Raw genomic sequence first — 15,722 nt, 5'->3', positions numbered from 1 at the left:
AGGGTGGCTCCCAGGACCGACCCTTGACGTATTCCACATCTGACTGTCCTCAGACTCGAACCCTCGGCTCTGACTACGACTTTGTTTTCTGTCATTCATAAAGTCCCTTACCCCCCCCCCCCAATCCCAGTTCAGTGTTTTCTCAAGCAGCTCTCTTACTGCACCTTGAGCACCAACCATGCCTGAGGAACAGTATGAAAAGCTTGCTGACAATCTAGGGGGGAAATATAATCTATCCAGGGGCCTCGTAGCCTGGTGGATAGCGCACAGGACTAGTAATTCTGTGGCGCGGGTTCGATTCCCGCACGAGGCAGAAACAAATGGGCAAAAGTTTCTTTCACCCTAAATGCCCCTGTTACCTAGCAGTAAATAGGTACCTGGGAGTTAGTCAGCTGTCACGGGCTGCTTCCTGGGGGTGGAGGCCTGGTCGAGGACCGGGCCGCGGGGACACTAAAAAGCCCCGAAATCATCTCAAGATAACCTCATCTCAAGATATATCCAGCCTACCTTTGTCTGTCTTGTTACAGCAACCTTGTTACATAACTCCATGGCGGTGATGGTGGTGAGAATTGTTGGTGATTTATCTCTGGGGTTTGTGGTGATTGTGGTGATGCGTGTCGTTGTTGTTGTTGATGCGCGCTGTGTTGTGGTAGCAGTGTGTATTCACCTAGTTGTGCTTGCGGGGGTTGAGCTTTGGCTCTTTCGACCCGCCTCTCAACTGTCAATCAATCAACTGTTACTAACTACTAACTATTTTTTTCTCTCTCTCCACACACACACACACACACACACACTCCCAGGAAGCAGCCCGTAACAGCCGTTAAACTCCGAGGTACCTATTTACTGCTAGGTAACAGGGACATTAGAGTCAAAGAAACTCTGACCATTTGTTTCTGCCTAGTCCGGGAATCGAACCCGGGGCCACAGAATTACGGGTCCAGCGCGCTGTCTATTCAGCCACCAGACCCGTGTGTGTGTGTGTGTGTGTGTGTGTGTGTGTGTGTGTGTGTGTGTGGTGATGTATGAGGCGAGGCGGCAGTGGTGGTGGTCGTGGTGGTGGTGTGGGTAATATATCCAAAAGTCGAGCCTTTTGTGCCCTGACTGTGTGTCACTCAGATAACACCAGACCAAGATAAACCCAAACCAGTATTAATGATTAACGCCCAGGCGAACAAAATCCACGGAATATAGAATGTTTATATATATATATATATATATATATATATATATATATATATATATATATATATATATATATATATATATATATATATGTATATATATATATATATATATATATATATATATATATATATATATATATATATATATATATATATATATATATTATTAAATATGACCGAAAAAGTAAGATTAATAATTCTAACACGAATTTTCTCAATCTTTCGTACATTACGCTTCACTGTTGGAGGTAAATCAAAAATCAATTCTCCAAAATTCATTTTTATTTCTAGTCTGACGCGACACGGGCGCGTTTCGTAAAACTTATTACATTTTCAAAGACTTTAGTTCACAAATACACAACTGAATAGAACTTACGTATCTCCGATTTTATATCTACATTTGAGTGAGGTGGAAGGGGTGATGTGACATTAACACAAGACAGAACAAAATGTGGTATTAATTTCATCAACACAAGACAGAACAAGGGTATTAATAGGGTATTAATTTCATCAACACAAGACAGAACACGAAACAATGGATATTGAATAGAAGTGTTTGTAGAAAGCCTATTGGTCCATATTTCTTGATGCTTCTATATTGGAGCGGAGTCTTGAGGTGGGTAGAATATAGTTGTGCAATAATTGGCTGTTGATTGCTGGTGTTGACTTCTTGATGTGTAGTGCCTCGCAAACGTCAAGCCGCGTGCTATCGCTGTATCTATCGATGATTTCTGTGTTGTTTACTAGGATTTCTCTGGCGATGGTTTGGTTGTGGGAAGAGATTATATGTTCCTTAATGGAGCCCTGTTGCTTATGCATCGTTAAACGCCTAGAAAGAGATGTTGTTGTCTTGCCTATATACTGGGTTTTTTGGAGCTTACAGTCCCCAAGTGGGCATTTGAAGGCATAGACGACGTTAGTCTCTTTTAAAGCGTTCTGTTTTGTGTCTGGAGAGTTTCTCATGAGTAGGCTGGCCGTTTTTCTGGTTTTATAGTAAATCGTCAGTTGTATCCTCTGTTTTTTGTCTGTAGGGATAACGTTTCTATTAACAATATCTTTCAGGACCCTTTCCTCCGTTTTATGAGCTGTGGAAAAGAAGTTCCTGTAAAATAGTCTAATAGGGGGTATAGGTGTTGTGTTAGTTGTCTCTTCAGAGGTTGCATGGCTTTTCACTTTCCTTCTTATGATGTCTTCGACGAAACCATTGGAGAAGCCGTTATTGACTAGGACCTGCCTTACCCTACAGAGTTCTTCGTCGACTTGCTTCCATTCTGAGCTGTGGCTGAGAGCACGGTCGACATATGCGTTAACAACACTCCTCTTGTACCTGTCTGGGCAGTCGCTGTTGGCATTTAGGCACATTCCTATGTTTGTTTCCTTAGTGTAGACTGCAGTGTGGAAACCTCTGCCCTTTTCCATGACTGTTACATCTAGAAAGGGCAGCTTCCCATCCTTTTCCATCTCGTAAGTGAAACGCAGCACGGAACTCTGCTCAAATGCCTCCTTCAGCTCCTGCAGATGTCTGACATCAGGTACCTGTGTAAAAATGTCGTCAACATACCTGCAGTATATGGCCGGTTTCAAGTTCATGTCGACTAAGACTTTTTGCTCGATGGCACCCATGTAGAAGTTTGCAAACAGGACACCTAGGGGAGAACCCATGGCGACCCCATCTACTTGCTTATACATGTGCCCATCCGGGCTCAAGAAGGGTGCCTCTTTAGTACAAGCTTGGAGTAGTTTCCGCAGAATATTTTCTGGTATGTCAAGAGGAGTACAGGCTGGATCACGATACACTCTGTCGGCTATCATTCCGATTGTCTCGTCCACAGGTACGTTGGTAAACAGCGATTCTACGTCCAACGAGGCTCTTATCCCTGTGGCCCGTGTGCCCCGCAGTAAGTCAACAAATTCCTTTGGAGACTTCAGGCTGAAGGCGCAAGGAACATAAGGAGTCAGCAGGCCGTTGAGTCGCTTCGCCAGTCTGTACGTGGGTGTGGGTATCTGGCTAATGATTGGCCGAAGTGGGTTTCCAGGCTTGTGCGTCTTGACATTTCCATACGCATATCCAGGTTTATATTCCCCAATGATCTTTGGCAGGTGGAGTCCGGATTTCTTGGCGTTCACAGTTTCGATCAGTTTTTGACCTTTGCTTTTAATTCGGCTGTAGTGTCCTTCGTTACCCTTTGGAACTTAGTTTGGTCAGAGAGTATGATGTTCATTTTCGCCAGATATTCGTCTTTTTTAAGAATGACATATATTGGCGACTTGTCACCTCTCCTGACAACTATCTCCTTGTTCTCATGAAGGCTTTTAGCTGCCGCTTTAAGCTCGGGGGACAGTATGGTGCTTCTGTAGTTGCCTCGATTCTTTCCTCCTTCTGCAATAAGTTCTGCTTGTAAGGTATCTTTCTTAGTGACCTTCTTTTGTGTCTCGAGGTCGAATATGTCGTCCAACAGAATTTCCAACTCTACTTTCCGGGCCATCTCACTCGGTCTGGACATAACATGACAGTTTATGCCCAGATTTAGGAGAGTGACTTGGTCCTCAGTGAGGTTAATTCCTGCAAGGTTCAGGAAGCCATCTCTTGGTCGTGGAATTGCCATAGGTCCTCCATATAATGTTGTTAGTTTCTTGATAATCCTTGTTTCAGTGCTGAGGTGATGTTGGTCTGTGAGGATGTCGAGGTGTTGTTCAATGCGGGTACGGATACTATGGTCGATGTTGCTATTTCTCCACTCGTTTGTAGCATGAAGTAGTTGCGTTTTGTTGTCTTTGATTTCATTCTCTGCCTTGTATATCTGATCACGAATCAGATCCTGGCGATATTTTATCGTGAAGGCTTGATTCCTTGCTGCTGGGTCGTGCGCTTTAATATTAGTATATTTTGGTAGCAGTCTTTCCTGTAGACATATATTATTAAATATGACCGAAAAAGTAAGATTAAGATTTGAGGTGACCAACATCACCTCAGCACTGAAACAAGGATTATCAAGAAACTAACAACATTATATGGAGGACCTATGGCAATTCCACGACCAAGAGATGGCTTCCTGAACCTTGCAGGAATTAACCTCACTGAGGACCAAGTCACTCTCCTAAATCTGGGCATAAACTGTCATGTTATGTCCAGACCGAGTGAGATGGCCCGGAAAGTAGAGTTGGAAATTCTGTTGGACGACATATTCGACCTCGAGACACAAAAGAAGGTCACTAAGAAAGATACCTTACAAGCAGAACTTATTGCAGAAGGAGGAAAGAATCGAGGCAACTACAGAAGCACCATACTGTCCCCCGAGCTTAAAGCGGCAGCTAAAAGCCTTCGTGAGAACAAGGAGATAGTTGTCAGGAGAGGTGACAAGTCGCCAATATATGTCATTCTTAAAAAAGACGAATATCTGGCGAAAATGAACATCATACTCTCTGACCAAACTAAGTTCCAAAGGGTAACGAAGGACACTACAGCCGAATTAAAAGCAAAGGTCAACAAACTGATCGAAACTGTGAACGCCAAGAAATCCGGACTCCACCTGCCAAAGATCATTGGGGAATATAAACCTGGATATGCGTATGGAAATGTCAAGACGCACAAGCCTGGAAACCCACTTCGGCCAATCATTAGCCAGATACCCACACCCACATACAGACTGGCAAAGCGACTCAACGGCCTGCTGACTCCTTATGTTCCTTGCGCCTTCAGCCTGAAGTCTCCAAAGGAATTTGTTGACTTACTGCGGGGCACACGGGCCACAGGGATAAGAGCCTCGTTGGACGTAGAATCGCTGTTTACCAACGTACCTGTGGACGAGACAATCGGAATGATAGCCGACAGAGTGTATCGTGATCCAGCCTGTACTCCTCTTGACATACCAGAAAATGTTCTGAGGAAACTACTCCAAGCTTGTACTAAAGAGGCACCCTTCTTGAGCCCGGATGGGCACATGTATAAGCAAGTAGATGGGGTCGCCATGGGTTCTCCCCTAGGTGTCCTGTTTGCAAACTTCTACATGGGTGCCATCGAGCAAAAAGTCTTAGTCGACATGAACTTGAAACCGGCCATATACTGCAGGTATGTTGACGACATTTTTACACAGGTACCTGATGTCAGACATCTGCAGGAGCTGAAGGAGGCATTTGAGCAGAGTTCCGTGCTGCGTTTCACTTACGAGATGGAAAAGGATGGGAAGCTGCCCTTTCTAGATGTAACAGTCATGGAAAAGGGCGGAGGTTTCCACACTGCAGTCTACACTAAGGAAACAAACATAGGAATGTGCCTAAATGCCAACAGCGACTGCCCAGACAGGTACAAGAGGAGTGTTGTTAACGCATATGTCGACCGTGCTCTCAGCCACAGCTCAGAATGGAAGCAAGTCGACGAAGAACTCTGTAGGGTAAGGCAGGTCCTAGTCAATAACGGCTTCTCCAATGGTTTCGTCGAAGACATCATAAGAAGGAAAGTGAAAAGCCATGCAACCTCTGAAGAGACAACTAACACAACACCTATACCCCCTATTAGACTATTTTACAGGAACTTCTTTTCCACAGCTCATAAAACGGAGGAAAGGGTCCTGAAAGATATTGTTAATAGAAACGTTATCCCTACAGACAAAAAACAGAGGATACAACTGACGATTTACTATAAAACCAGAAAAACGGCCAGCCTACTCATGAGAAACTCTCCAGACACAAAACAGAACGCTTTAAAAGAGACTAACGTCGTCTATGCCTTCAAATGCCCACTTGGGGACTGTAAGCTCCAAAAAACCCAGTATATAGGCAAGACAACAACATCTCTTTCTAGGCGTTTAACGATGCATAAGCAACAGGGCTCCATTAAGGAACATATAATCTCTTCCCACAACCAAACCATCGCCAGAGAAATCCTAGTAAACAACACAGAAATCATCGATAGATACAGCGATAGCAGGCGGCTTGACGTTTGCGAGGCACTACACATCAAGAAGTCAACACCAGCAATCAACAGCCAATTATTGCACAACTATATTCTACCCACCTCAAGACTCCGCTCCAATATAGAAGCATCAAGAAATATGGACCAATAGGCTTTCTACAAACACTTCTATTCAATATCCATTGTTTCGTGTTCTGTCTTGTGTTGATGAAATTAATTCCCTATTAATACCCTTGTTCTGTCTTGTGTTGATGAAATTAATACCCTATTAATACCACATTTTGTTCTGTCTTGTGTTAATGCCACATCACCCCTTCCACCTCACTCAAATGTAGATATAAAATCGGAGATACGTAAGTTCTATTCAGTTGTGTATTTGTGAACTAAAGTCTTTGAAAATGTAATAAGTTTTACGAAACGCGCCCGTGTCGCGTCAGACTAGAAATAAAAATGAATTTTGGAGAATTGATTTTTGATTTACCTCCAACAGTGAAGCGTAATGTACGAAAGATTGAGAAAATTCGTGTTAGAATTATTAATCTTACTTTTTCGGTCATATTTAATAATATATGTCTACAGGAAAGACTGCTACCAAAATATACTAATATATATATATATATATATATATATATATATATATATATATATATATATGTCGTACCTAGTAGCCAGAACGCACTTCTCAGAGTACTATGCAAGGCCCGAATTGCCTAATAAGCCAAGTTTTCCTGAATTAATATATTTTCTCTAATTTTTTTCTTAAGAAATGATAAAGCTACCCGTTTCATTATGTATGAGGTCAATTTTTTGTTATTAGAGTTAAAATTAACGTAGATATATGACCGAACCTAACCAACCCTACCTAACCTAACCTAATCTATCTTTATAGGTTAGGTTTGGTTAGGTAGTGGAAAAAGTTAGGTTAGGTTAGGTTAGGTAGGTTAGGTAGTCGAAAAACAATTAATTCATGAAAACTTGGCTTATTAGGCAAATCGGGCCTTGCATAGTAGGCTGAGAAGTGAGTTCTGGCTACTAGGTACGACATATATATATATATATATATATATATATATATATATATATATATATATATATATATATATATGTCGTACCTAGTAGCCAGAACTCACTTCTCACCCTACTATTCAAGGCCCGATTTGCCTAATAAGCCAAGTTTTCCTGAATTAATATATTTACTATAATTTTTTTCTTATGAAATGATAAAGCAACCCTTTTCTCTATGTATGAGGTCAATTTTTTTTTATTGGAGTTAAAATTAACGTAGATATATGACCGAACCTAACCAACCCTACCTAACCTAACCTAACCTATATTTATAGGTAAGGTTAGGTTAGGTTGCCAAAAAAAGCTAGGTTAGGTTAGGTTAGGTAGGTTAGGTAGACGAAAAAACATTAATTCATGAAAACTTGGCTTATTAGGCAAATCGGGCCTTGAATAGTAGGCTGAGAAGTGCGTTCTGGCTATTAGGTACGACATATATATATATATATATATATATATGTATATATATATATATATATAATATATATATATAATATATATATATAATATATATATATATAATATATATATATATATATATAATATATATATATATATATATATATGTCGTACCTAGTAGCCAGAACGCACTTCTATGCCTACTATGCAAGGCCCGATTTGCCTAATAAGCCAAGTTTTCATGAATTAATGTTTTTTTGACTACCTAACCTACCTAACCTAACCTAACCTAACTTTTTCTGCTACCAAACCTAACCTAACCTATAAAGATAGGTTAGGTTAGGTTAGGTAGGGTTGGTTAGGTTCGGTCATATATCTACGTTAATTTTAACTCAAATAAAAAAAAATTTACCTCATACATAATGAAATGGGTAACTTTATCATTTCATAAGAAAATAATTAGAAAAAATATATTAATTCAGGAAAACTTGGCTTATTAGGCAAATCGGGCCTTGAATAGTAGGCATAGAAGTGCGTTCTGGCTACTAGGTACGACATATATATATATATATATATATATATATATATATGTCGTACCTAGTAGCCAGAACGCACTTGTCAGCCTACTATGCAAGGCCCAATTTGCCTAATAAGCCAAGTTTTCAAGAATTAATTGTTTTTCGACTACCTAACCTACCTAACCTAACCTAACCTAACATTTTCGGCTACCTAACCTAACCTAACCTATAAAGATAGGTTAGGTTAGGTTAGGTAGGGTTGGTTAGGTTCGGTCATATATCTACGTTAATTTTAACTCCAATAGAAAAAAATTGACCTCATACTTAATGAAATGGGTAGCTTTATCATTTCATAAGAAAAAAATTAGAGAATATATATTAATTCTGGAAAAGTTGGCATATTAGGCAAATCGGGCCTTGCATAGTAGGCTGAGAAGTGCGTTCTGGCTACTAGGTACGACATATATATATATATATATATATAATATATATATATATATATATATAATATATACATATATATATAATATATATATATATATATATATATATATATATATATGTATAATATATATATATATATATATAATATATATATATATATATATATATATATATATATATATATATATATATATATATATATATATATATATATGTCATACCTAATAGCCAGAACGCACTTCTCAGCCTACTATGCAAGGCCCGATTTGCCTAATAAGCCAAGTTTTCATGAATTAATTGTATTTCGTCTACCTAACCTACCTAACCTCACCTAACCTAACGTTTTCGGCTACCTAACCTAACCTAACCTATAAAGATAGGTTAGGTTAGGTTAGGTAGGGTTGGTTAGGTTCGGTCATATATCTACGTTAATTTTACCTCCAATAAAAAAAAATTGACCTCATACATAATGAAATGGGTAGCTTTATCATTGCATAAGAAAAAAATTAGAGAAAATATATTAATTCAGTAAAACTTGGCTTATTAGGCAAATCGGGCCCTGCATAGTAGGCTGAGAAGTGCTTTCTGGCTACTAGGTACGACATATATATATATATATATATAATATATATATATATATATATATATATATATATATATATATATATATATATATATATATATATGTCGTACCTAGTAGCCAGAACTCACTTCTCAGCCTACTATTCATGGCCCGATTTGCCTAATAAGCCAAGTTTTCCTGAATTAATATATTTACTATAATTTTTTTCTTATGAAATGATAAAGCAACCCTTTTCTCTATGTATGAGGTCAATTTTTTTTTATTGGAGTTAAAATTAACGTAGATATATGACCGAACCTAACCAACCCTACCTAACCTAACCTAACCTATATTTATAGGTAAGGTTAGGTTAGGTAGCCAAAGAAAGCTAGGTTAGGTTAGGTTAGGTAGGTTAGGTAGACGAAAAAACATTAATTCATGAAAACTTGGCTTATTAGGCAAATCGGGCCTTGAATAGTAGGTTGAGAAGTGCGTTCTGGCTATTAGGTACGACATATATATATATATATATGTCGTACCTAGTAGCCAGAACGCACTTCTCAGCCTACTATGCAAGGCCCGATTTGCCTAATAAGCCAAGTTTTCATGAATTAATTGTTTTTCGACTACCTAACCTACCTAACCTAACCTAACCTAACTTTTTCGGCTACCTAACCAAACCTAACCTATAAAGATAGGTTAGGTTAGGTTAGGTAGGGTTGGTTAGGTTCGGTCATATATCTACGTTAATTTTAACTCCAATAAAAAAAAATTGACCTCATACATAATGAAATGGGTCGATTTATCATTTCATAAGAAAAAAAATAGAGAAAATATATTAATTCAGGAAAACTTGGCTTAATAGGCAAATCGGGCCTTGAATAGTAGGCCAAAAAGTGAGTTCTGGCTACTAGGTACGACATATATATATATATATATATATATATATATATATATATATATATATGTCGTACCTAGTAGCCAGAACTCACTTCTCAGCCTACTATTCAAGGCCCGATTTGCCTAATAAGCCAAGTTTTCATGAATTAATATATTTACTATAATTTTTTTCTTATGAAATGATAAAGCTACCCTTTTCACTACGTATGAGGTCAATTTTTTTTTATTGGAGTTAAAATTAACGTAGATATATGACCGAACCTAACCAACCCTACCTAACCTAACCTAACCTATATATATAGGTAAGGTTAGGTTAGGTAGCCAAAAAAAGCTAGGTTAGGTTAGGTTAGGTAGGTTAGGTCGACGAAAAAACATTAATTCATGAAAACTTGGCTTATTAGGCAAATCGGGCCTTGCATAGTAGGCTGAGAAGTGAGTTCTGGCTACTAGGTACGACATATATATATATATATATATGTCGTACCTAGTAGCCAGAACTCACTTTTTGGCCTACTATGCAAGGCCCGATTTGCCTAATAAGCCAAGTTTTCATGAATTAATATATTTTCTCTAATTTTTTTCTTATGAAATGATAAAGCTACCCATTTCATTATGTATGAGGTCAATTTTTTTTTATTGGAGTTAAAATTAACGTAGATATATGACCGAACCTAACCAACCCTACCTAACCTAACCTAACCTATCTTTATAGGTTAGGTTAGGTTAGGTAGCCAAAAAAGTTAGGTTAGGTTAGGTTAGGTAGGTTAGGTAGTCGAAAAACAATTAATTCATGAAAACTTGGCTTATTAGGCAAATTGGGCCTTGCATAGTAGGCTGAGAAGTGAGTTCTGGCTACTAGGTACGACATATATATATATATATATATATATATATATATATATATAATATATATATATATATATATATATATATATATATATATATATATATATATATATATATATATATATATATATATATATATATATATATATATATATATATATATATATATAATATTGTTACAGGAGGGGGGGTTAAGGGGAAAATGAGCTGTTAGTCTGTCTGTCTCTCGTGACTTACTAGAGTCTGTCGGTCCCTAAGATGAGGACCACCCACCGCCACAGGTCTACGCTCCCACACACCTGGGTGCCACTGATCGCTCTAAGAGCCCTTCAGTCGAACCACGGAGGAATCGCTACCAGCAATTCCAGCCTCGTCCCACGGAAGAGTGAAGGTAGACTCGGATGTACCCTCAAGACGTCGCTTCATGCGGCAACAGCACTTACTCTTGCCCGCTGTAACAAAGGGTCCCTCGTCCACACCTGTGTCACTCGACTATCTACAAGGTCGCCAGCTGGGTTTATAACTCTGCACCCCAGCAGTGCAGTTCAGTGGTTACACACCATACTGCCAGACAGTGTTATGTGTTGCCACTCTCTGTTGAATCAGGATTGCCAGCCTAAGGTAGGTTTCTATAAATATCAGTGTTGTTAATTAACTCAGCCTATGGTGTGGAGGGGTGGGGGGTCATAGACCACCTTTTTAGAACGATTTGATACATCTGTAAAGACCACGTGGAGCTGTGAAAACGTCCCAGACGAGAAGGTAATCTGATAGTTACGTTGCTCTCTCTCTCTCGCTCTCTCTCGCTCTCTCTGGCTCATTCTCACTCTCTCTCCTCTCTCGCTCTCTTGCGACATGTTTATACCGAATGATATCTCCTGTTCCTTCTCTTGTCTTTGTTTCTTTCCTTTTTTTAATTGTCTTCGTCTCTTTACGTCGTTTCTCGTGGAAATATAGACAACCTATGAACGGTGCTCCTCGACACAGTGGTGGACGACCTTGACTCTTGAGGAACGACAAGGCAACTACTCGACTTTGGGTGCCTCGACTCTGTTGGGTCGACACAAGTGTTCCTCGGCTCGGGGTGTCAAGGAGGACACTATTAGACGTCTTCTTGAAGTCCTTCTTGAGAAAAACTAATGCCTAAACTTTCTCCCTTACCGTCATAGGCGATTTAATGTTGATGTTCTTTTCTTTGAGGCCCAGTAAATATTTTTTTTTCATCTTTCACACTAAATTGTTTTTTTTTCTGTGGCTAGCCTATCCACCAATCACTGTCCACCAATCAACCTGTTCAGCAACACCCTATCCACTCCAGCTTGTACACACACTAGTCTGTGTCTCAAGTAGTCTATATACTTAACCAGCACCAACAGGCGCTACGAGAACTACCACCATCACTACAGCCTCTATTATCACCACAGCTACCACCATGACCACCACCACCACAACCTCTACCACCACCATCACCACCACCACAACCTCTACCACCACCATCACCACCACAACCTCTACCACCACCATCACCACCCACCACCATCACCACCACAACCTCTACCACCACCATCACCACCCACCACCATCACCGCCACAACCTCTACCACCACCATCACCACCCACCATCCCCACCACCACAATCCTCACCACTGCCAATATCCCCGAAGCTAAGCCCTCAAGGGATCTCCTTCCTGTTGACTTTGGTATTGTGCACGATTGGTAAATTCCTTCATATCGACAATGGGCACGACCTGAAGGGCTGGTGTTTACGCTGCCTCGCTGACCCCGACTTGACCCCGGCTTGACCCCGACTTGACCCCGGCTTGACCTGAAGATCTCGTGTCTCCTGCCCGTCTCAGACTTTCCGCCCTGCTTGTGGGGTCATGCCCTGCTTGGGGGGTCGTGTCCTGCTTGGGGAAGGTCGTGTCCTGCTTGGGGCGGTCGTGTCCTGCTTGGGGAAGGTCGTGTCCTGCTTGGGGGGGTCGTGTCCTGCTTGGGGGGGTCGTGTCCTGCTTGGGGGGGTCGTGTCCTGCCTGTGGGTCGTGTCCTGCTTGTGGGTCGTGCGCTGCTTGTGGGTCGTGCGCTGCTTGTGGGTCGTGCCCTGCTTGGGGGGTCGTGCCCTGCTTGGGGGTCGTGCCCTGCTTGGGTGGTCGTGCCCTGCTTGTGGGTCGTGCCCTGCTTGTGGGTCGTGCCCTGCTTTTGGGTCGTGCCCTGCTTGTGGGTCGTGCCCTGCTTGTGGGTCGTGCCCTGCTTGGGGGGTCGTGCCCTGCTTGGGGGTCGTGCCCTGCTTGTGGGGTCGTGCCCTGCTTGGGGGTCGTGCCCTGCTTGTGGGTCGTGCCCTGCTTGATGGTCGTGCCCTGCTTGGGGGTCGTGCCCTGCTTGGGGGTCGTGCCCTGTAACAGGAGAACACCCACACATCAGACCACTGGTGCTGGTATTTACAAACCAAACAGCACCGAGATTGCTGATGAACAGAAGAGAGAGATCTCGGAGCGTTAATGGATTGGAAAGTGCTTACTTGGTAAACTGCACGAGGAGCAACAAAGGGATAGGGTAGGGAGAGGCGATGGAGGAGAGGTGGCAGTTGGTGGAGAGAGACACACACAGACAGACAGAGAGACAGATACACAGACAGACTAACCCCCCCCCCTCCCACCCAATAATCTTGCCATACTCAGAACCCCTGGCCCACCACACCATTACTGAAACAAGTAAAACATATAAATTTTAACATATACTTACATAAACTTATAAACCAATAAATGCAATTCAGTATGTCCTGTTTAATAAATTAATATCACATTCTTCACGGAAAATCCCCCTACAAAGTGTGATAATATATATAAATCCTTTACATTTAAGTATAGTAAACTGCAACTTCCTAAGAGTTGTGTATACAGGGAAGTGAAGTGTTCCAAACCCACGTATATGATAAGAGGTCAAAAAGCCACATATAAGGACACGTCTGCTCCCTGGATATGCTAATCTCACGACACTTGCCCCACATAAACCCACACATTTACCACAAGAAAGTTTGAGCTGAAGGTGAAGTTGGGCAATCTTGAACTGCAAAAGTTGATCGTTCTTGATATGTAACGACTCTAAAGAGGAGAGGCGAGTGTCAAGCGTCAAACTGGGAGTCCACAAGCCCAGGAGATTGACCAGGCCAGGAGTCCACAAGCCCAGGAGATTGACCAGGCCAGGAGTCCACAAGCCCAGGAGATTGACCAGGCCAGGAGTCCACAAGCCCAGGAGATTGACCAGGCCTGGAGTCCACAAGCCCAGGAGATTGACCAGGCCAGGAGTCCACAAGCCCAGGAGATTGACCAGGCCGGGAGTCCACAAGCCCAGGAGATTGACCAGGCCAGGAGTCCACAAGCCCAGGAGATTGACCAGGCCAGGAGTCCACAAGCCCAGGAGATTGACCAGGCCAGGAGTCCACAAGCCCAGGAGGTTGACCAGGCCAGGAGTCCACAAGCCCAGGAGATTGACCAGGCCAGGAGTCCACAAGCCCAGGAGATTGACCAGGCCAGGAGTCCACAAGCCCAGGAGATTGACCAGGCCAGGAGTCCACAAGCCCAGGAGATTGACCAGGCCAGGAGTCCACAAGCCCAGGAGATTGACCAGGCCAGGAGTCCACAAGCCCAGGAGATTGACCAGGCCAGGAGTCCACAAGCCCAGGAGATTGACCAGGCCAGGAGTCCACAAGCCCAGGAGATTGACCAGGCCAGGAGTCCACAAGACCAGGAGATTGACCAGGCCAGGAGCCCACAAACCCAGGAGATTGACCAGGCCAGGAGACCACAAGCCCAGGAGATTGACCAGGCCAGGAGTCCACAAGCCCAGGAGATTGACCAGGCCAGGAGTCCACAAGCCCAGGAGATTGAGCAGGCCGGGAGTCCACAAGCCCAGGAGATTGACCAGGCCTGGAGTCCACAAGCCCAGGAGATTGACCAGGCCGGGAGTCCACAAACCCAGGAGATTGACCAGGCCAGGAAATAGTTTGACCAGGATTCAAGCAAACCAGGAAACCAATGACCCCAGAACCACCAAGTTAAGACTAGAGACAGCGAGGTCGGAAGACGGCAGAGCCAGAAGGCTATAGGTCTGGGAGCCTACCTGAAGAGAAGGGCACACGAAAAGGCCACAAGAATAGGACACCAAAAGAATGGGAGGCCTTAAGAATATTAGGCCAACACGCATTCACTGGAATCAGGAACGAGAGGCCAAAAGGAGTAGGCCACAGGAGCAGTAGTAGTGAAGGCATACCTGGTGAAGCCTCCCTGATACGCCACACACCTGGTGAAGCCTCCCTGATACACCACACACCTGGTGAAGCCTCCCCTGATACACCACACACCTGGTGAAGCCTCCCCTGATACACCACACACCTGGTGAAGCCTCCCCTGATACACCACACACCTGGTGAAGCCTCCCCTGATACACCACACACCTGGTGAAGCCTCCCCTGATACACCACACACCTGGTGAAGCCTCCCTGATACACCACACACCTGGTGAAGCAGCCCCTGATACACTACACACCTGGTAAAGCCTCCCTGATACACCACACACCTGGTGAAGCCTCCCTGATACACTATACACCTGGTGAAGCCTTCCTGATACACCACACACCTGGTGAAGCCTCCCTGATACACCACACACCTGGTGAAGCCTCCCTGATACGCCACACACCTGGTGAAGCCTCCCTGATACACCACACACCTGGTGAAGCCTCCCTGATACACCACACACCTGGTGAAGTCTCCCTGATACACCACACACCTGGTGAAGTCTCCCTGATACACCACACACCTGGTGAAGCCTCCCTGATACACCACACACCTGGTGAAGCCTCCCTGATACACCACACACCTGGTGAAGCCTCCCTGATACAC

General features: G+C 42.7%; 1 protein-coding gene across 1 annotated transcript in view; it reads left to right on the top strand.

Moving 5' to 3' along the window:
• The window catches only part of LOC138372332 (neurofilament heavy polypeptide-like), a 44,618-nt gene extending 29,792 nt beyond the window's left edge, over positions 1–14,826 (top strand). Inside the window, exon 2 of the mRNA XM_069337613.1 lies at positions 13,932–14,826. Within this exon, the coding sequence (XP_069193714.1) occupies positions 13,932–14,826 (895 nt within the window). The remainder of the gene's footprint in view (positions 1–13,931) is intronic.
• The last annotated feature ends 896 nt before the right edge of the window (positions 14,827–15,722 follow it).

The sequence above is a fragment of the Procambarus clarkii genome, chromosome 38 (genome assembly GCF_040958095.1).
Source record: "Procambarus clarkii isolate CNS0578487 chromosome 38, FALCON_Pclarkii_2.0, whole genome shotgun sequence".
Classification (NCBI taxonomy): Eukaryota; Metazoa; Arthropoda; class Malacostraca; order Decapoda; family Cambaridae; genus Procambarus; species Procambarus clarkii.
Note: the sequence above shows the minus strand (reverse complement) of the source record. Positions and strands in the feature narration are given on the sequence as shown.